We start from the raw sequence: 22,457 nt of genomic DNA, 5'->3' as shown, positions 1-22,457 counted from the left end.
ATTTACTACTGGAATTTAAAAATGTCCTGTATAGCGTAGGAATGTCTGGAATTTTCTTCTCCCTTACTAGTGAAATTTCTTTAATACTGGCCCCCTTTTAACAACAGCTTCTTACATTAACAGAATCTGGTTATCAGACTATTACGTTTCAGGTGGTAAAGACACTTTCGCTCTCTGAAATAGCCACAGTGAAAGGACTTTATCACGGTTGGTAGACTTCAAATACGTTCTCTCAGATTCTGACCCACATGTGACATTTCTTTTAAACAGCCTGGATTGGAGAAGTAGGATTAGAGACCATTGTTAATGACACTTTGGTGAGCCTTGATTTTTATTTTCCTGTGCTCTCCATTTATTCTGCTGTAAAATCCAGTTCTGCAAGCATTGATTTGGTTTGGTAAGTACATCACTATTCATTTTATTACGATTATTATTATTTTATTTTTTTATGTGACAACTTACAAATTGTCACAGCTGGAATGAGGTTGGCACAGTCTTACATTCTTCTCTCACCCATAGCTTCTGAATACAGTAGAAAAACTTGCATTAATTTGTGTTTCATAATGTGAAAATTCGGGCTATAATGAGCAAGGTATACTGCAAAGCCAGGAAACCTGGAACCTTGGACTTCTGTATATTGCCCAGACTCAGAACTTGGTTTCCCAGTCATGTCTGACTTTTGAGCTATAGTCTTCAAATATGAAGAGGCAAAAATAGCACTTAAGGTGAACACACTTCCTGTGTTGGAAGGTTAACAGAATCAGATTTGAAGTCTGTCAGTCTTCATAATGTTCTTTAAAAACAGGTATATCTTTAATGAAAACACTAAAGTACAGGAGTTGACTTGCATTCTCCGATAAGACAGGTGACTTCACTAGGAGTTGCTTGTTGAGACTTATGGATGGAACCTCTCCTCTGTTTCTGAATTCAGAATATACCCATGTTGTTTGTCAAGTATAGTGAAATCTGTCCTAAGCAGACCATGTAAGGAATTAATTGAAGTCATTTGCTCAGGATAGGTTTAAGGAAAGCCTGAGCAAAATTCTACTAGGTATTGAGAATGGACTCCCTGAAAAGTGGGTTACAGATGGGCTGTGGTATCCATAGCACAGGCTTCACTGTATTTGTAAAGCATCCGTTAGTAACATGGCTCTAGGTATTCTTTATTTTCACTTTAAGCCATGTTACTTGGCTAAAAGAAGAGCAGTGTTAGACATCTGAAATCTTCAATGGGGTCAAACTTCACTATTTGGCATAGCAGATTTTTTTTTAACCATAAGGTAGCACAAGTTACGCACCTTTGCAGCTGCCCTTCTGTTGCTCAAAATCTTTCTGCTGATCTGTTATTTTGAATACAACTCTTTAACCTTTTCCGTGCTGCATCTGAGGAAAGCTAAAGCAGTTATCAATTCTTTGTTCTACGGATACTAACACGGGTTTCAGTGTTTGTTTGTTTTTTATGATTGTTGTTTTATGTGATGTGAATACCCTCTCCCGTCAATATTTGTACGATGGTGCTAATATATTTGGTAACAATCCTTTATTGGGAAGGGATTTTAAAAAAACTGTGATTTAAACTGAATTTTTCTTCCTTTTAATTTTCATATTTAAAACAAAAAGCCACAGCCATTTATACAAAAGGCGTCAGCTCTGGCCCCTGGGAAAACGTTGGGGCGGGAATCAAGATTAAACAGATAGGGTTTTTACATCATTTCTGTATGTATTTGATATATAAATCAATATCTGTACAAATTTAATCTTTTATTTTCTTGGTAATTTGTGTGGTCAATGAGAGAGTATTTAAAACTTTCTCATGCAATGTACATAACTAAGTGAAAAAATGCTTTTGGAGAAATTAATGTTCCTTTCATTTTTATGAGACCGCAGATTTTCAGCATGGATGTGAAAAGCATTAAAATTATAACTTTGTGTACAAGATGAAAATAATTCACTAAATTTGCCTTTTTTTACACAAAATAAAAATGTTAAAAATCTCTTCCTGTATGTTGTTGTCTTAAAGGTGACTGGGGTACTAGATAAGCATTTAATACAGTGCAAGCTTAGTACTTGGCCTTGTATTTCACAGCTGATATAAATAGTTGTGCATTGGGATAGAAATCTTGTCATGAGATAATGTCACTCTTTTCAGTGCAGTTCCATGCTCAAAGTAGCTCCCCCACCCCTCTGCAAGTTGGCTTTGGACTGCAGCTGAAGGTATTTCAGTAGCCTGCAGAACAACATTGCAGTGAATGGTCACTGAAGTTTTATGCTCATCTACCTGTACAGGGAAATCTGTATTATAACACCACTCTACCTTCTGCACAGGGAAAATGGTGAAATATTCATCCCACTTTACTGAGTACTTCAGTACAAGTCTTTCTTAGTAAATGCACCACAAGGAGTTAGTTTGTATCATCCTTTTATTTGATAGTGCTGAAAAACGACTAAGCTAACCGTGGTGATAATTGCTCCCAGATCAATAGCTGGAATGAGATGACACGTTAAGAAGGCACAATTCCTTGGGGAAGCTCATTTCACTCATAGATCCAGTCATGTGCACAAGACTTGAAGTCAACGAGCTCTCCAGGTTTAAACCAGAGGTTGATCTCCTTCTGAGCACTTTCTACGGAGTCACTGCCATGAATGATGTTTCTGGGGAAGAAGACAAACATTGTTTCATAGGAGAAAAAAAAAAAGTCTAGCAACCTAGGAGTAAATGGAAAAACTTCAATGAAGCACCTAGAGCTGCAGGGCTACTCTGTCAGCTACAGTACTTAAGAAGCCCCACTGTAAGAGCTAATTAAGCCTAGCAGGGGGGAACTAGGGCTATTTTACTACAACAGCCAATGCTACTGACTGATCTTACAGGAAGCTCTGATGAGTAGCTGATGAGTATTTCAAAAAATAAAGTGTTTTGTACCAAGCCATTTTCCTAAGTAGCTGTTAGGAAATGCAACCTGCAAATAAAAAAGAATCAGACCAGCATATCTATCAATAACTTGACTTTCTTGAAGAAAAGACTACCACCATTAAGTTTAATCTCTATCGATAACAAACTGAGCATACAAACCTTCCTACTTGAATGCAGAAGTCACCACGGATGGTACCAGGCTTTGAGTCTGCTGGGTTGGTTTCCCCTAGCATTACTCTACCAGTTTTAACCACGTTGAGGCCTTCCCATACCTTCAGGGACAAAAAACAAGAAAAAGATAATACCAACCAAGCCTATTAATTCTTGCTTACACAGTATTTCAAAGATCAATCTTTAGTAATAATTTACATTTTGTAAAAAAAAAAATGAGGGTTTTATTTCAAAAAAAGTCTAGACTCTCTCCTTAGCTTGTTTAAAAAGGGGAAAAAACATCTAGGGAAAACCTTTTTTTTTTTTTTTTTTTAAAAAAAAATAAGAAATTCCAGTTTATCAGCATTGTCATTCCAGTTAAGTGAGACACTTTAACAAGCCTTAAAATTACTTGATATATAAAGCCAACCTTAACCCCCCCCCCCCCCAAGGGACTTTTGGGTGGAAATGAAGCTGTCAAAAATTTTCAAGTATTTTAATGGGCACTTTAAACATGCACATTTTCCTTTTTTTTAATAAAGAACTTACACTTAACTGTCTTAATTGTATGAATATCAGAACTCAGTAGATTTGTAGTGTTTCTGTAACAACCAGTACATCTTACTATTTTAAAATAACTTGCAGCATAGGACAAATATATTCAAGAAAGCAGGGTTTTTTGTTTAAAAAAAAAAAAAAACACATACCATCGCCACAATAGGTCCAGAGTTCATGTATTTAACCAAACCAGGGTAGAATGGTCGATCTTTCAGGTCAATGTAATGTTGTTTGAGAAGATCTTCAGAGGCCTTTAAAAGAGCAGATGTAACATTAAATATATTGCTTTCAAAATACCATGACACAAAAGATGTTACTACTATTAGAAGAGGAGTTCCTGCTATAAAATTAAAGGAGTGGGGGGTGCAGGATTAGGGGCTTCAGTGTTTTAAGTGGGCAAGGTTACTTTTTTGTGTTACAGTAATCCTTGGCAACAAGCTGTGGGCAAGGTGTGTCTGATCGATGTTGGCTACAACCTTTCAGTCAAGGTCACTTCGGCTCACTCGGGCTGCATTAAGCTAGCAGAGCCATTTTCTTAGGGAAGAAAGAGCTCAGATGTTCGTGGCTGGTAGAAGGCTCAGCCTGATGGGCGTCCAGCTGTTGCCCAGATTCCCATTCTCATTGTAACAAAAGAATAGCAGCGTAGGGAAATTGTGTTTTTACCTATTGTGGCAGCTGAAAGAAGGCATTCAGAAGAGAGCCGGCAGCGCCGGGACTTACGTGCACGAACTTCATGGCGACCAGGCGGAATCCCTTCTGCTCGAAGCGCTTGATGATCTCCCCCACCAGCCCCCGCTGGACGCCGTCGGGCTTGATGGCGATGAAGGTGCGCTCGCAGTTGGCAGCCATCGCGCTGCGGGACACGAATACACCCCCACACGTACACCCCCGCACTTACACACACCCACACGCGTATTTACACCCCCCGCCCCCCCGTGCCGCGGGGCGGCTCAAGGTCGGCCGGCAGCCGGCAGCCCCACGTCCATGGCGGCTCCCTGCCCGCCCCGCCCGGGCCCACGTGGCGCCGGGCCCGCTCCCGTTCCTCATCCCCTTCCCCTCCGCCGCCACCGGGGCTGCGGCGAGACGAATCCCCCCTGAGCCCCCCGCGAGGCGCCGGGTGTCGGCGCGGCGCATCCCACCCCCCCCCCCCCGGCCTCCCCTGACAGAGGGCCCGGCCGCCGCCTACCTCGCCGCAGCCTCCCGCTCCGCAGCTGCCGCAGGAAGAGGAGGAGGAGGCGGGCGAGCGGCTCCTCCTCTCCACACGGCCGCCCCGCGGCGCTTAGGGGCGGGCCCGGCGGGGCTGGGGGCTCGTCTGCGCCTCCCGCCTGCAGCCGCCAGCCCCTGCCTGCTGAGGGGAAGCCGTAGCCGGCGGGCCTCGCGGTGGCCGCGCTGCCTCAGCGCCTGGCCGCCCGCCCGGGAGGGAGGCAGCTGGCGGGGCCTCGCTGTGCCCGCCGGAGGCACCCGGCTTCTTCCAGAGCTGCTCTCGCAGCCCCTCAAGGTTCCCGCTGCCCCTCCTGCCCCCCCTCTCCCCCCACAGGGGTGCAGAACCGAGCTGACACGAGCATGGGGCTGGAAACTGAACGCTTGGTAAACAGCAGCTAACGCCAAGCATCGAAATGCGTGTTTTTTTCACAATGAAAAGTGAGACGACTAAGGATGCTGAGCCATGCTAAATCCTTTCCTTACTAAGAGGTCTTGCTTTGCTGTTTTCACAGATAACCCCACTGTTTCCTATCACAGGGTGGCCGAATTAGCCCAGCAGAAGCAGCATGCCTCATGCTGGCTGGGCGTTATGTGTCCCTCAGAAAAGAGATGTGGCAGCTGTAACCCAGGAAAGTTACCTGGGATATTTCTTTTGCTAAGATATTAGAAGGTGAAGCTGCAAAGTGACAAACCATACGTGTAAAACTTAACAGTTCCCAAACCTGCACCTTAATGAGAATTAAGAAAAGTGTTATTACTTTTTTATAGTGGTTACTAGCTGATATAATTTACAAGCTACATTTTCTCTTCCTAAACTAGTTATAATTCGATACCACCACTGCAGCTGTAACATGAAAGCAATACCCTCTGCAGTACATACGCAGTCTCTTATTGACAGGCAACTTAAATTAGTGAAACTGGAAACGCTGAGTCAGACAGCTCGGATGTGCAAGAGGAATACTGCATTTATTCCAAGAGGTGGCCGACTTCCACCTCCTCTCAGTCTAAATGCATTAGAAATACTAATCAGTAGCTTTCTGACAACCCCCCACATCTTCACATAAATCACATTTCTTCCTAAATTTCTGTTTTGTAGTAAGCAATCAAGAGAAAGAAACCTAATCCTTCAGGCAAAAATGGAACTCAAGACTACTACTCATCCAGTGCGCAGGTTTGTTACGTGCTCCCTTTGTTCTAACAACCTATAACTTAATTATTTACCTTCTGTAGCACTGACTATTTTTAGGAAAGAGGCTACAAACATCATCTACAGTTTGGTAGTTAGGGAATTTGTTCCCTCTCCTTAGACTCATTAATTAGCCCTAAGGCAATATAATGAGCAAACCTTTTGTTTAACTTAAGAAACAGCAAATGTTTTATTTTGGAGCATCACGTTTTAGGAGTCGGGTACCTTCATACCACATTATAAGCATCAAATTCAATATTCATTGCAGTTTAGTCTTTGAAACAACTCACTGTAGGCAAAAATAGAGGAGTTTGAACAACTAGTTTCACAAAACTCCCGCTTTTAATGAATACAGTGTTATAAGTAAATAAATACATCACATTGACTCCAACTCACTTTTTGTCCCTACATCCCAAACCTCTATTGAGTGTTTGTGGCAAAATATTTCAGCAAGAGGCTCTTTTCTGTGATAGAAGCAGATACCTCTGCTGAAATAGGTTTAGCATTATTATGAATGTATTTGTTGACGTGATTAAATAAATAAGTAAGTAATGCTGGAGTCACTTCTGAAATACCTTATCCAAAATCACCTTGCTCCTTGGAGTTCCAGCTATTAAGGAAGTATGGATATAGAAGTACAGATGGAGCTAAATTATCAGCTCTGTGGTCAGTACAGCAAACATCACTCCATTGTTCCTCTACGCGATGTTAGAGGATTGCTACAGTACAGTGACTGAAAATGGCTCACGCTCATCCATTCTCACATTAATCTTCTTTTCACATAAAAGAGCATTTCAAAAAGCCTGGCCTATTAATCCTTCCTTAAAATGCTAAATAAATCCTGTGCAGAAAAAAAAAAATGAAACCATGTCAATGTAGAGAAAAGTTATTATTTGATCGTGCTCTGTGTACAGGCACAGCACCTTCCGGAAAGAGAAATAAATAGATTTTCTGCACCTGCTTTAGGCATGGGGATTCACTTGATTTGGTATCAAGCTCAACCCTCAACATCTGAGCACACAATCAATATATTTACATACCACTAGTTGTCCACTAACATTCTAACAAACAAACCTTTAACACTGAGAGATTTGCATTAGCTTCTATTTACCAAAATCTCCTCTTTGACTGGGGAGTGTTTCAGGAAAATATACGTTCTATATTATTAATAAGGAATGTTTTGCTTCTCTATGTTTGAATCTCACCTCTCTCACTCCCATACTAGCTAAAAAGTTTTTAAAAATACAATCCTATCCATAAGTTGATAGCTTTTTAACCAAAACAGCAACAAACACTGATTATATGTAATATTCACAACAGTGCAAATCACAGGTTTCTGAAACAGGTTTCTACTAGTTGATATGAAGGACTGATAACTGATTACAACTGCTTACAGATAGTAAGGATATCAGAAGGTATAGGCTCAGTTCTACTCATAGATCCATTCATGAGCACAGCTTCTGTAATCAACCAGTTCTTCAGGAGTGAACCACAGATTGATCTCTGTCTCAGCACTTTCTACAGAATCACTTCCATGAATGATGTTCCTACAAAATGAAAAGGTGGATATAAAATTAATACAATCATCAAGTGCGAAGCAAAGTTAAGTTCATTTTTAAGTGGTCTCCATTACGGAGAAAAGTTGTAAGAAATTGTTAAGTAGTAATAGGCACGGAGTGGGCCATGACAGCTTTGCTCATCCTTTTGTCTATGGGAAGACTGCAATTCTATTTCCACCTTTAGATCCTGTTACATTATCATGGGGAAGGCAGCTCCATGCATTAAATGGAGAAGACTGGAGCACTTTTCCTATGTGTATCACGACATACCACTGGAGCTTTAGGGGCTTCAGATTAAATCAGTACTTTGAAAATATACCTTCCAACTTGAACACAGAGGTCACCACGAATAGTGCCAGGCTTTGAATCCACTGGATTGGTTTCCCCCAGCATCACCCTTCCAGTTCTAACCACATTAAGACCTTCCCACACCTTAGCAAAAAAAAAAAAAAAATCCATTGAGATTATAAAATCTTAGCAGTAGACAAATAGCAAGAATTAATAACACCTTCCAGAATTATGCAGTGCTGTCCATCACAGCACAAGTCACCATCTGTATATTCCTAATAGCAAGACATATTTTATTTCCAATTTCTCTGTCAGATTCTTGAAGTGTTTAGTGCAGTTCTGCCCTTCCCCGCCTTTCTGCAACATACCTTTCCTCCCCAAGGATGGGGAGAGAGCTATTTTAAATCTCAGTGTGGTAAACAGCCTTCCAAAGCTCTCTGCTCATTGAAGATTTAAACCTCCAGCTCAACTATTTTACAAAACACACTGTTAAAGGAAAAAAAAGGAAAAAAAGAAAATTCCTTCTAATTAATTTAGACTAAACAAGACTTTCAAAGTTACTTTAATGTGAGAGTATTGTAAAAGCATTTCATCATCACTTCTCAGCTTGATTAATACATGGCATTCCACAGCAGGTTTTTTTGTGTGCAGATTTACTCTTTCTCAAAGTCTCAGCTTAAGCTCTCCCTTTCCCCCTGCCCTGTTCCTCAACATACTGACTGAAAGGATCAAAGGAGAGAAAGACTGTGAAAAAAAAGATATATAAAAAAACAAGTCAGAAGGACATCTTCCAAACTATTTTATTTGATTATTTGAATCCTTTCAGAAGTAAACTAGTATTCATTAGGTACCACGAGCTTATTTGCAGGTAAGACAACTAAACAGTGTATTTTTCTTAGCTAAGCTTTTTTTTTTTTTTTTTTTAAGAACTCACCATAGCTACAACAGGTCCAGAGTGCATGTACTGCACCAGCCCATCATAGAACGGACGGTCTTTTAGATCAATGTAGTGTTCTCTCAGAAGGTCTTCAGAGGCCTGCATTAAAAAACAAGCAAACAAAAAGCTTCCTCTATGAATTTAAGAGCATACTGAAATCAGATAGTTTAACTGGAACACCATCTATCCTAAAACACGCATACACCTCAAAATTCATCACTTCTAGCAACTTCCTTTAAGTATTTATAGTAAACATGTGTTTGAGCTGTTTGTTTCAACCACACCTGAACTCAGAAAAGATCTTTTGCTAACACAGGTATGTGAACTGGTATTTGTTGAAGATATCCAGAGATATTTATTAGGCATAGGATGCACTTAAAAGAATATTCTCTTCAGACTAAGGACATCAAGTTACTAAAATTAGCATACTTAGCATGTCTAAAGCATTTAGCCAGAGCTGCAAATTGGAACTTCTCCAAAATAGTCAGACATATCAGAATTCCACGTTTAAATTTTCTGAACAGTCTATTTCTCATTATTGTCTGCTACTTTATTTTTAGGTTGCCATTTCTATGAAAAGGAGATGTGCAAGTTAAGGACAGCTTACGTGTATCAGTTTCATGGCCACCAGTTTGAATCCCTTCTGCTCGAACCGCTTGATGATCTCTCCCACCAGTCCCCGCTGGACCCCGTCAGGCTTGATGGCAATGAAGGTGCGCTCTGAGACAGCAGCCATCATCCTAGCGAGGAAGAACAAGAGTCGTTATTCCAGGATCAGCAGGCAAGTGTGATCCCAGCCCCGAGTCGTGCGTGCCATCAGCTACGCTACTGTAATGACTGCATTGGCTGTGTCTGCAGGCTGTCACCCCGTGATCTGCACTGATTTGATAAATCAGTCGCTCCCCACCAGGGTTTTTACAAGCATAACAGAAGTAACTTTAAAACGATAATGGTTTGCCAAACACAGAAACAAGCAATTAGCAAGTGTTAAAATCAGAAGAGCTCTAAGTGGAACGAAAGCAAAGAGCTACTGCAGGTGCAGCGAAGGGCTGCTGCCAGCAGTTTAGGACAAAGTAGGTTGAATAAATCCATAAACATAGTTTTCATCTATAAACAGCTATTATCTCTAATTTTTTTGGCACAAGGTTTGCTGCAAGTACAGCATGCGTGCACACAAGTGCGGTCACACACCTGTGCACACTCGCTACCCATGCACACAAATGCACTCGCACACCGGTGCTCCTGCACACCCCCCTGCACACTCACAGCAGCCGGCGGTCAGCCTGCTGCCCCTTCGCACCTCCCCGTCCCCGTGTGAGCGGAGGGGTTCCCGGCCGGGCCATCCCCCCTCGCCCCCCGTTCTCCCCGCCCCGTCCCCACCTGCTCCGGCCCCGCCTGGCTCCGGCGCTCCCGCGGCGGCCGCTCCCGGCCGAGCCCGGCTTAGCCCCGAGCCGCCCCCGGGGGCCGCCCCACTGCCGGGCTGCCCCTTAACCCTTCCCGGAGCCTCCTTAGGCCTGCCCCCGGCTCCTAATCCGCTCAGGGGATTTGGTGCCGCCTTCCCGTGTCATCCCCCGCCGGTGGCCTGGCCCGCCGTGACCCTTCACCCCCGCACATCCCCACGCGTTTCCTCTGAAACCCGGGGTATTTTTTGGGGGGTTGTGCCGTCATCTACCTGCTTGCTGCTTTTCGGGTTATTTAAAGTGAGGTGCTAGGGAAATGCTTTGTTAAGCATTGAGTCTTCGCAGCTCAATTCCGATTTTTGCTTTAAAAACCGTGCACGGAATTATTTCAGTAAGCCTCGTTATCCCAGTGTCTCTTTATGTTTCCCCTTTAAAGAAGGCATCACATTTTACATATCAGCTCTCAGACGCAAAACCACCTTCAACACTTACCTTTTTCTTCTTGAGGGTTTTACGCCCTTTGACAGATGTGAGGATAAAACATCCGCAACGCCCTAATTTGTGCATGTGCTGCCGAGAGGAAACCCATTCTTGTCCTGTTCTTGGTTCTGAAACTGGCATGAATTTATTGGGCTTTACTCCATGGATCTTCTTGAAAGCAAACCAATGTGGGCTCCCCTTCCTTCTGGGCAGGACTTAACTGCCACTTATCAGACTAAGTTCAGCTTTATCAGGAGAAAACTCAGAAATTCTACCAGGTATATTCCATTGTTCCAATACACCTTTATTTAAGATATTTCACATTACTAATGCAAAGCCTAATGCATAATCCTCACAAAGGCAAAACAATATTTATAAATAGAAAAATGTCCCCAGAAACAGTATGTTTAGAAAAATATTTAGTCAAAAGCAGCAATAGGACATCTATTTATAGCCTTGCTAAAATCGTGCTATTTAATGATTAAAGCTTAGGACTTGCTGTAAGGTGGGCAAGAACTGTCTGCAGCTTTACCATAGGCCTGCTGTGTGATCTTTGCCAAGTCTTTTAACCTCATTAAATAAGGGTCATCTTTGTCACTTTTGAGATTAATCCCTGATTAGCAGAACATGTTGTGCATTATATAGTACATAAACCACCACAGAAGTATATACTTGCTTGTTATTTTAATGTATAAATGAACATCTTTTTGCTAGAGTTAGAAATTCTACCAAAATTACTGATTAGATTGAAATTATGTGTTCACCTAAAATGCAAGGTCTGAGACAGTCTAGACAAATAATTTTCTAAAAGAGGAGAGTTCATGGTAAGAGAAAGGAAAATCTTAAAAGTCTTCAGTCCATGTAGTGTGAATGAATGAGTGAAATGCCATTACAGAGCTCAAGCCGTTTACCCATTACTTAAAACCAGCAGAGATTTTTTTAAATGGGCCTGAGGCAAGAGACTGACTGTGAATGTCTCCAAACTTAGGAGAATTTAAACATAGCTCTTGGCTTTCACATTTTGGCCCGAGCTTTAGGAAGATCTCAGATAAAAGCCTGTATCTGTACCACTCCAAACACCTGGTGAGTTCTCGCCTGGACTTGTATTCTGTGCTATGCACCTCTTGCTGCTCACAACCAGACTGGGAAGTCTGACGTGCTTTGTTGCTCTTGGCTATGCAACTCCTCATTTAGCTACGTATTGCTACCATTTGATTATTGTAACCATGATCCTTCATCTTCTTCTGGCTTGATTTCTGTTGTGCTTTAAGGCATTAAGGACTACAGAACTAACTAATTTCTTCCTCTGGGTGAAGCCCAAGTTAAGTTCTTCTCATCCCCAACTGATTCAATGGCTAATGGTAAACTGCAACTCAATTTACTTTCAAATAAATTGATATTTATAGGAAGGCAGAACATAGCTTTTATTATCCAGAAAACTACTTTGTTTTTCAGGTAGTTCTTTCCCCATGTGTATGAATTGTATTTTACTCTAGTTGTCACCACAGACAGCCACTGTTCTCAAGCAACACAGACAACGCTATTGTGTCTCTTGTGCTCTTTCTTATGCATGATTAGTTTACTAAATTGACAGACCATTGAGGTTTCTTAATCTTTCTGCAAGCAACTAGGATATAATTCCTTATCTTGTATTTTTAATCCAACCTTGAGTTTCTGATCTCACACTGACTGTGAGATGCACATGATAAAACATGATCAGAATAATAAGACTGCCCACAGGATACATATTTACACCAGTTGAAACTTGTCCCAGGTAGTTTTTCTAATGTTCATATTTTTAAATACTTCATTTATCCATGCTAGAAAACTTCCATGTTACTAGAAATATAACAGGAGCACAAATAGAGCACAATGGAGCACAGACAGAGTAAATGGAGCACAAACTCTCTTCCCCCTGTACTCAGTCTGACTACAACCCTAGCAGCAGCAGCCTGCCCATTCAGTGATGGACTTGCTCCAGCTATTTGAAAGAAAACTACATCTATCAATTTTGCTAATAGAAAGAGGATAAAAATAGTATATCCTTAGAGACCCCTTCCCTTAAAGGCCGTCAGCGGACACCTTGACCCATTTTTGCTGTCTGCCAAAACGAATATCTTTTGAGCTAATGTATTTGTGCAATTTGCCAAGCATGATGACAATAACTATAAAGCCATATAGACAAAAGAGCATTTGCAACAATTCAAGATGATCAGTATTGTTATCCTTATAATCATCTGCAGATGTTTACAGATGTCCTCACATCATGCAGTATTACACATGAATAATGCAGTAAGGTCTAGGTTAAGAGTCCACTGCAATTAGATATGGCCTACCAACCTTGTCCTGAGAGCAGAATGGAATTACTTTGGATATCTGTACTCTTCCTACTAGATTTATTCAGGCTCACTTAAAGAAAAATAACAAACACAAGCCAGCAATCCCCACCCCAATGCCTTTCAGCGTCTTCCTCAATACAAACAACTGAGGCAAATGTGAAACTGTGGTACAAAGGGAGAGAGAAATTCTGTATTATTTCCTTTTGCCATGTTTACAAACAAATGTGTAGTTTAACTGTCCTGGCTGCATTATATTAAATATTATCTTAATTTAAATATTAACTGTTAGTTATGTCTGAACAGAACTCACATGTAAACCCAACACAGGGGACTGAAATCTTTATCTTTGTCCTTCCTGTGCAGAGCCATTAGCTTAGTATGTAAAGACAATGCAGGATACGCATTTAGGCATACTTACTGCCTTAGAATCAGCCCAAATGAGGGAAAACACAGTGCAAACCTCTACTGCACTCCAGTGGAAATTATTGCAGTCACTGCAGTTGAAGTTCCGTCACTTCTCAAGCTTTTGCATTTTTTTTTATTTGTCCCTGTACTGCTGCTAGGCCACCTGGTTCCTTAGCTCCACTGCACGTGAACTACATTCATGTAATGAAAAACGGAGATTTTCCCAAACGTGGATTGTGTGATAAAAATGAAGAATGTGAAGCTTCTCTATTTATTTATTTATGTTGAATCTCTGTAGATGTTCTCAAATTTACAGTGTCTGAAATAGCTGACTTCACTCCCCTGACAAAACACACGATCACCATTCCAAACCCCAGGAAAACCAACCTCTCCTGCCAAGCACAACATGCTTTCCGAACCATGTTCCCAGTAACAGAGCAGGTTTTCTGACATGAACCGATCAGGTCTCATTGAAAACAAGAGGTCTTTTTCTTGTTGGAAATGAAGAAACACAGAGAACTCAGCATCGCTGCAGAGCTGTTAAGGCCTAAAAAAAAATAGTTTTAGCTCTGCCAGTCATCCTTAACCCATTCACTTGATCTATTTATGCCTCTGTACATGTAATAAATAATTAATAATGCTTTCACAGGAACTGTTGGAGGGTAATTCTGCAAATCTATTAAAAGAGAACGATTCTCTTTGTAGTCACCCGCCTGCCCACAGTGGCTGCCAGCACCCCGAGCCGCATGATCAGGGTTGGATTTGGGTTTGAGAGGAAGCAGTCCTGTTGTGTGGGGAAGCTGTGTAAAGGCTGCCAAAGGCAGCTGAGGTCTCCCAAAAGGCTGTCGTTGTGAGGACTGCTTCCTGGGAGACTTAGGTGGGGTTAGTGTGGGGTTAGGGTCATGATTAGGGTAACGGGAACGGGTAAGGTTAGGGTTTGGGTTAGAGTTCGGGTTTGGGCTTGAAGCGATATAAAGCGCAGAGTGCTGCCGTGAGTGGAACTGCATGAAGGTTGCCAGAAGAAGTTCAGGTCTACCAGAAGGCTCCTGCTGAGAGCACTATTCAATGGCAGACTGAGGTGGGCTTAAGCGTGGGGTTGGGGTCACAATTAGGGTAACAGGGTTAGGGTTTGAAGAGAGAGAAAGCGCACAGTGCTGTTTTGTGTGGGGCTGTGTGAAGGCTCCCAAAGGAAGTTCAGGTCTCCCAAAAGGCTTCCGTTGTGAGGACTGCGCTGTGTACAACACCGCCAGACGGAGTCCAGACCTCCTCAGGCCCTCCTGTTGCGCGCACTATTTCCTGACGCAGCCGCCGCCCCGCTCCGCAACCATCTCCCTCAGGCGGGGCGCGGCCCCCTCACCCCCCCCCGCCCCCCCCCCCCCCCCCCCCCCTCCGGTCCCGGCGCTCCCCTCAGAGCCATGGAGCTGGCGGACGGCGTGGTGTACCAGGAGGACCCCGGCGGCCCCGGCCCCGCCATGATGTCGGAGCGGGTGTCGGGGCTGGCCGGCTCCATCTACCGCGAGTTCGAGCGGCTGATCGGGCGCTACGACGAGGAGGTGGTGGCCGAGCTGATGCCGCTGGTGGTGGCCGTGCTGGAGAACCTGGACTCGGTGTGCGCGCACAGCCAGGAGACCAGCGTGGAGCTGGAGCTGCTGCGGGACGACAACGAGCAGCTCCTCACGCAGTACGAGCGGGAGAAGGCGCTGCGCAAGCAGGCCGAGGAGGTGAGGGGCGGCCGGGACGGGCTGCCCCGGGGCTGGGGGGCGAGGGGGGAACCGGGGGGGGAGCAGGGAGGAACTGGGGCTGATAGGGAGTCGGGGGGACCGGGGCTGACAGGGAACCGGGGGATCCCTGCCCGTGATGGGCTGGGGCTGCTCTGCCATGGGCTGGGGCTGCTCTGCTGTGAGCCCCCGGCCTTACTCAGCAGTCTAGAGGAGCATCCTAGAATCGTTAAGGTTGGAAAAAGCCTCCAAGATCATCTGGTCCAACCATCCCCTACCACCACCGTCACCCACCGAACCATGTCCCTCAGCACCACGTCCAACCCTTCCTTGAACACCCCCGGGGACGGTGACTCCACCATCTCCCTGGGCAACCCATCCCAACGCCTGACCACCCCTGAACCTCCCCTTATCACCTTGAGGCCATTCCCTCTAGTCCTGTCAGTAGTTATCTGTGAGAAGAGGCCAATCCCCAGCTCCCCGCAGCTTCCTTTCAGGTAGTTGCAGAGAGCAGTAGGGTCTGAGCCTCCTCTTATCCAGACCAAACACCCCCAGTTTTCTCAGCTGCTCCTCACAGGACTTGTGTTCCAGGCCCTTCTCTGGACACACTCCAGGGCCTTGACCTCCTTCTTGTAGTGAGGGGCCCAAAACTGAACCCAGTGCTTGAGGAGGAGCCCGGTGGCCTGGGAGGCCTCAGCCCTGCACGGCTTGCACAGGCCTGGGACCGAGAGCCCAGCCTCTTCCCCGCTGCACTTTATGCCTGGTGGGAGCTGGCCAGTGCTGGGCTCTCAGAGCTCAACATTTGACAGAAAGGATGAATTGCAAAATGTATGGAAATAGGCGCTGTCTGCACTGGAGCTCTGCAGAGTCTGTATATAAAAGCTGCAGCTGGCAACAGGTGGTGTGGGTTGTTCAATGGCAAGCTCAGAGTTTGGATGTGACTACAAAAAATGAAGTGAAAATGCCTAAGAATTTCCTCCTTGTAAACTTGTTAACTGGATTTTTTTTTTTTGTCTGCTAGGTTATAAGGAAATACAATAGAAGGCAGCTGCGCAGGATAGCTGCTTTCAGCCCATTGTCCTGCCAAACTCGTGTAGGAAATTGGATTGACAGCATTATCTGTAATAGAACAAGTCATCTTATAAGTCTATTTCCAGACCTTGCATCCCATGCTTGTGTCTGTGGTCGTGCTTACCTTTTTCCAGATCAGAAAAATAACAGTGCTGAAGGTGAAGGCAATCATGATGAGGAAAAGTTAATTTGGAAAACATTGTTTGCCCTGTGCAGATGTTTGCATTCATTACGCCTATAAGTGAGCGAGAAATGTTGTCTTTCAAGTTGCTCCAGGGCTTCAGTATTTTGCTGCAAACTAAGGTGCCATCAACAGCGTCCCCAGACTCTCGTACCCATGAACCATTTGTTGCCCTTGTCAGATGTTTAGTTGTTTTACAGTGCTTTCTGGACTTCAATCTGGAGAGACTGTTGCCATAAATCACTAATTCTGACACAAGCTGCATGTAAAAGGCTTTTATTTAAATATATATATTTATTAAGAGTGTCAGTGGAAGGAACAGGTACAGATGTTTTTCTGAACTAGTTGATGAGAAAGTCAATCAAGCTTGAAACCCAGGAAGCACTTGCCAGATTGAAAAAAGCAGGCCTTGAGTAGCTGAACAGGAGCCGTAACAATATGATGAAATAGAATACAGTATAAATTGTGTTACTGTGGCTCTTCAGAAGCTCCACATAGGTTAGATTTGTACCTCACTGTGATCATCATTTATTTGTGTCATGATAAATTCAGGGGACAAGAGTTAGGCTGTCTTAAAAACTACTACTCGTGCTGCAGGACAGCTCACTGATGCTTTCTGAAATGCAATTAGACCAAAGACCGTATGTTCCATTGTGAGCACCAGGGTCATCTTTTTGGTATGTGCTAGGGTCAGTTCTGGCATACATTTGTGAAATTGTCCCACAAAGCATGGCATGTTCATCAGGGGTGTGTTTTATTCAGACTTGATTGATTGTTGTGACTTATTTTTGAATGTTGAGGTAACCTGATGGGTGCTGTATCGTTGAAACGAGAGGGAGGGAGCGTGAATGTAGCACTGTTTTTCTCAGACAACAAGTTACTGGCTTCGTGTTTTTCTTCTCTTTCATTTTGGAGGTTGTTTGTGTGGTCTGATAGCAAAATGGAGACGTGTGAGCGACAAAGTTCAATGTTCCATACTGTCTGTTCTGACTACCCGGGAGAAGTAATGTCCCTTCTTTTTACTTTCTGTTTGCCACTGTAGGAGTATTTATTTGCGGTAATATCTCCAGGAAGATAAATGGTTTACTGTTTGAACAGTGATCTCTTTACAACACTGTCCTAATTTGCCTCCATTAATTCTTGAACTTAGAAAGTGCTAGGAAATGTTCTGGAAGCTGGTGTCTCTGGGCTCCGGTTCCGGTGACTTTAAAATAAAGGAAGATTTCAGAAGTACTGGACCTGCTTCTCCATCCTTCAAATAGTAGTCGTGATCTTGTTAATTGCTATAAAGTCATTTGCCTGACTTTTAACATGATGTGCTTTGTGTAGGGCTGGAGAAATAGAGGAACTTGCTAGTCCGCTGTTCTGCTTATGGTAGAGCATAACTTATCTTCCCACCTCGTAAATGAGAGGCAGCATGCCCTGCAACAGAAGTGGGAGAGGAGGAAGGGTTTGGAGTTCTGCTAGCTTACACAGTACTTCTGCAGGAAGCAAAAATCACTATACTACTTTGTACTTGGGTGTGCATGGCTAGCAGGAGTTTCAGGTGGACTTGGAAACAGACAAAATCTGTCAATGTCTAGCAGCGTCAAGCAGCCTGACTTCCCTTTCAGTTTTTCTGCTGTTGGTGCGATGGAGCTGTTTTTCAAGTCTGATATTGAATATGGAGCTGCTACTTCTACAGCCACGAAAAAGGATTCACCACCATGAAGATCAGTTTAAGTAATAGCATGAACTTGATAGCTAACTTTTCTTATAGGTCCCAGAGATTACTAAAATAGCATCAACTTTATACTCAGTTGTTTTCAGCTCCACATTATCTATCCCAAGTCTAGCTGAGCTGGTTTGCGAGCAGCCTTATCCATAGGATACTCAAGGAAGAGCGTGCCTTTGGTTGAAAAGCTGGCATCATTGCAATAAAAGTTTCTCAAGTCTGCGTCACAGGGTAATAAAGGCTGCCAAGTAGGTGGTACCCTCAAATCAGATGTGCTTAGTACTGCACCTGGATCATGTGACAGGAAAACAAGTTAATATGGAAGGAAACAGAAGATGAAGACATAGGAAGAAATGTTTGATTTTGCTAGTGCTATGTTACCAAGTCACCAAATGGACATGTGCTTGAGGGATTGTTGAAAATGTGTATGTTGTGCTGTTTTATTTTGTGATCTGAGTTCATGTTTATTGAAATGACTATTGCTGTAAATTTCATGTAATCCATTTTAAATCTGTGTGAAGACTTCTGAAACTTACTTGCAAAGCACTCTTATACTTTATACTGGAGTTCTTAAAGAACAGGTCAGACAAATGCCTGTCTGAAGTGACGTAGTTGATACCGCCTAGAGAAAATGGGAAGGATTAAATGGGAGTTACCAAACATAGCTTATGAAGGTATCTCAGGCTTGAATTTCAGCGGTAGGCGCATGCAGAAGGAAGTGTGCATCATATCCTGTGCTTACACATTGTTATATATCAAAGTTAGGATGCAGACACCGGCATTGATCACTGCAGATTAAGAGCCTTGAAACAGGATGACCTCCTAAGGACAGTTTGAGTCTTTAGATTAGAGTCTTCTGTCATCAGACTCATTCTTTTAAAGATGCACTGGTGTCCTTCAGCTTTTTTTTTTTTTTTTTAAAAAAAAAAAGCCCCCAAACTCACTTCTCCTTAGATTTCTAAGATACGGCTTTGTGGCCTATGGAGGAAGTTGCTTGAGATGAGGAACGCTAGCTTTTCTGTCTGCCTGAGTATTTGGTGTAATTAGCAGCTCAAGTTGAAATTCAATCCATATATCGAGTGGCCAGCGTGTTCCTATGTATGCTGCTGCTGCATTTACTTGAAGCAGTGCAGAAAGCGTGCAGGATGTAAGTGTGCTGTCAATGTGCTTGGCTGCAGTGACTGCTTATCTGACGGGTCTTTCCATCCTAGTCATACAGGCTTAGTCAAGGCAGGGTGACCAGCTCCTGGGGCTCTGCCTGGGCCTGCCCCATCACAGGAAGGGGAGATGAAACAGCGCAGACACATTTGGCCTCAAGGACTTGGTCCGTGGCTTGATCTGGTACAGTTCTCGGTGGAGGGGAAAAAAGATCCATCTCTAATCAGGAATTTTTTTTGAAGAGATGTAACTTAAATCCTTACTCTAACAAAGTGAAGGTAAATGAGTGAAAAACTAACAGATCATTTAGCTTTAATGCAAAACCACTTCTATTGCGTGCAGTTGAAGAACATGAGAGGAAATACGAAATAATGAAGGACTCTGTCCACAGTTTTGTGAGTAACAGTGGCATTGATGGCTTTGAACGGCTGCTTAGTCAAAAGTATAATTGTCACTGGCCTTTTGCAAATTATGAAACACATCTGACTTTAGTTGGTTCTCTGATGATTTCCCAAACAAAGATGTTATAGTTCTGTTTCATAATTCTTTTTTCATGTTTTCCCATGTTTTATGTACCAGACCATGGTGGTATTTAGCCCTGGTGCCAAATTTGTGTCCAACTTTGAAGCCCTTTTTAAAAAGGAAGTCTGCTAAGAATGAATAAGCCAGACTTGACTTGAATTTTCAGTATAAAAGGGGAGAAACTATTGTATCATCTGCTGTGAAGGAGAGATTGAGCGAGTTATAAGTTTGAGGTTTTTGGTCATACGCTGTCAAATTAATATTCCTAAACTTTTTTTGGAGGGCGTGATGTGCAAAGACTTTGACATCTGTCTTTTGGAAGTGGGGGAAGAACTCATTTTTAAATTGCAGAACCCGAAGCAGTCCCACCTGGGTTAGTGTCAGCTGCTCCTCGATTGTTTTGTGACTTTCGCTGCAGGCACAGTCATATGAACACCATTAGGAGTCCTGTGATAGCCACGTAGAGCTTGCCTGAAAGGAACCCTTGTTCCAATGCATAGATTTTGATGCATTTGCACATTTGAAGTCATTTTTAATAAAAATATCTTCTGATGACCCTGCTAGGCTGAAGCCCTTCCATAGGGTAAGAAGCTATAATCCGTATGTTTGTTAAAATTTACCAGCTTATTAAAAGTTGGTGTGAGCATCTGAATTATTTTTTCCACTAAATTCTCCTAGAAACACACAGGGCATAGTTATGTTCAAATCACCTGTAGCATTACTATTTGAAAAGCTGGTTTGTAATGGGCTCACGTGCCTTTTATTCTGCGTATGTGCTTTGCTTTTCCTTCTGAGGGTTGTTAAAGGTTACGGGTTAAACTGATCCCCGCTGTGAAGATAGGTGGTAACCTTGTGACTGCTCCAAGGGAATCCTTCCCATTAGACACCTCCTTCTGCTCAGTCCCATCAAGTGGGCGACGTTCCCACTTCAGTGGGAGGACTGAAGGAAAGGAGGGAAGTGGGCAGTCTGTCCTTTTTTGATTAATCCTACTGACAAGGTGAAATTAATAATCCTTTTTTAACTTGCTGCCGCCTCCTCCCTAGTATCTGGGCTCCTCTTTGTTTCCCTGTGGTATCCAGCTGCAGCTTTCTTGCTGAACCCCACTGCTGTCTGGGATGTTTTTCTCAGCGAAGGCCTCTAGTACACTTTTCCTCATGTCATTAGCTGTCTTTGTAGCTTCTCTTCATGCCTTGGCCTTTTTGCAGTGCTGAATGGAGCTCTGTGTGGCCTAATCCATCTTTGGCTGTTCTAGGCAGTCTTTGTGCTGCCAGGACGTGCCCAATTTCTTCACGTTTTGGTTAAGATAAATAGGGGAAAAAAGGCTTTTAAAACTTCCATAGTGATGAATTGTTAACTTGTATGTTACAAAGTATAAATGCTGATATTTGTTAGTGAACTCCAGAATATTGAGTGACACTTTGCTAAACCAAAGTAGCACAGGGTGGTGTGAGCAGCACTATTGCAAACGTCTGTAAGACATTGTCTAAGCAGTTGACAGATTGGAGAAGTTGGTTATTAAGCATTTGATAAAGCCTGAACATTTTATAACCTGTTGGACGCTAGAAGCCGTTGGGTGGGGATGGAAGTAGCGTGTTATTTTTGGCTGGCACTTGGGAGGTGCGTACTGCAGTGGCTGTGTTTTCATGGCTTGCTGGTGAAGGTGCGCTTCACAGATGTTCAGTCAAATAGAAGGATACTGAGACCTTCTGTATTCCCGTGCGGGGCTGGCAGGCAGTGCTTGAAGCTGGGATAGAATGAAATAATTTGTGTTAGTCCTGAGTGGGATTCTCTGAAGAAGTTGGTACTTAGATAGTGGTGATTATGCAGAGCATGCTAGATGGATGGGATACTTAACCAGTGGACCCAAGACTGGAATATCATTGGTGTCCTTCATGTTTGAATGTGGGCTGTGGATGTGTTATTTTGGGAACCCAGTTGTACCCTTCTTTGCTGTGGAGAGCTCTGTATTGTCTCCTACATGCTGCTTGAAGTGAAAGTCTACTTAAATCTAGGAATGACCGTGCATCTGTTGCTTCTATTTGATGAAATAGCAATGAAATTTGCTCATGCCTTTTAAAATTTTTTTGAACTTAAGTCTAATTTTACTATATTTTCCTGTCTAGAAATTCATTGAGTTTGAAGATTCTCAAGAACAAGAGAAAAAAGACTTGCAGACCAGAGTGGAAGCATTAGAATCACAAACGCGACAGCTTGAACTAAAAGCAAAAAACTATGCTGATCAAAGTAAGTAAAATATATATTGCACCATGTTTAATGTGATAACAGTGTATTAGAATTTAGTTCTGTAAAATGTTAACACACATGCTGAGTATGTACTGATTTGTGCATTTGACAAATAACTTTTAACTCCTGTACAAGTTTGTTTTCCTTACAATTAGGGCAAAAAAAAAATAGATACATGCATATGATTTATAACGTAATTCTTCTATCTTATTCGTTTTCCTTTTAAATCGCTCTATCTTCTTCTTTAGCAACTTTTTCAGGAGCTTTTAGAACTTATTTTGCAATCAGTAACAAGAGAATAAGCTATCTTCCCCACAAATAAATCTGCATCTTACTAAGCTGTTGTCTGTGCTAAAAATAAATGTCTTTAGGTTTAGAAGTGTTACTGGGATAAGAATACCTCTGCTCCTGCAATGTTTAGCTTGTTTGAAA

General features: G+C 42.9%; 3 protein-coding genes across 9 annotated transcripts in view; 1 reads left to right on the top strand and 2 right to left on the bottom strand.

Moving 5' to 3' along the window:
* Positions 1–2,402: 2,402 nt before the first annotated feature.
* On the bottom strand, positions 2,403–4,955 carry LOC118175843 (nucleoside diphosphate kinase). Its single transcript, XM_035342444.1, has 5 exons — positions 4,806–4,955; positions 4,340–4,472; positions 3,769–3,870; positions 3,071–3,183; positions 2,403–2,652 (listed from the first exon to the last, which is right to left on the bottom strand). The coding sequence occupies exons 2-5, from the start codon at positions 4,466–4,468 to the stop codon at positions 2,535–2,537; spliced, it is 462 nt and encodes a 153-aa protein (XP_035198335.1). The 5' UTR covers positions 4,469–4,472; positions 4,806–4,955; the 3' UTR covers positions 2,403–2,534.
* A 1,213-nt stretch (positions 4,956–6,168) lies between these two features.
* Positions 6,169–11,194, bottom strand: LOC118175842 (nucleoside diphosphate kinase-like). 2 transcript variants are annotated; one of them, XM_035342443.1, is made up of 5 exons: positions 10,685–11,194; positions 9,400–9,532; positions 8,790–8,891; positions 7,887–7,999; positions 6,169–7,555 (listed from the first exon to the last, which is right to left on the bottom strand). In XM_035342443.1, the coding sequence occupies exons 2-5, from the start codon at positions 9,529–9,531 to the stop codon at positions 7,438–7,440; spliced, it is 465 nt and encodes a 154-aa protein (XP_035198334.1). In that variant the 5' UTR covers position 9,532; positions 10,685–11,194; the 3' UTR covers positions 6,169–7,437. The 2 variants fall into 2 exon arrangements, with proteins under 2 accessions (XP_035198334.1, XP_035198333.1); XM_035342442.1 differs by lacking the exon at positions 10,685–11,194 and adding an exon at positions 10,173–10,601.
* A 3,574-nt stretch (positions 11,195–14,768) lies between these two features.
* SPAG9 (sperm associated antigen 9) overlaps positions 14,769–22,457 on the top strand; it is a 61,098-nt gene continuing 53,409 nt past the window's right edge. For 4 of the 6 annotated variants that reach the window (XM_035342427.1, XM_035342424.1, XM_035342426.1 and 1 more), the window contains exons 1-2: positions 14,832–15,137; positions 21,905–22,025. In XM_035342427.1, coding sequence (XP_035198318.1) covers positions 14,832–15,137; positions 21,905–22,025 — 427 coding nt within the window. Of the gene's footprint in view, positions 15,138–21,904; positions 22,026–22,457 lie in introns of all 6 variants that reach the window. The other 2 variants (XM_035342422.1, XM_035342425.1) reach the window with 2 other exon arrangements.

The sequence above is a fragment of the Oxyura jamaicensis genome, chromosome 18, assembly GCF_011077185.1.
Source record: "Oxyura jamaicensis isolate SHBP4307 breed ruddy duck chromosome 18, BPBGC_Ojam_1.0, whole genome shotgun sequence".
Classification (NCBI taxonomy): Eukaryota; Metazoa; Chordata; class Aves; order Anseriformes; family Anatidae; genus Oxyura; species Oxyura jamaicensis.
The sequence above is the reverse complement of the archived record's forward strand: the minus strand, read 5'-3'. Positions and strand labels throughout refer to the sequence as shown.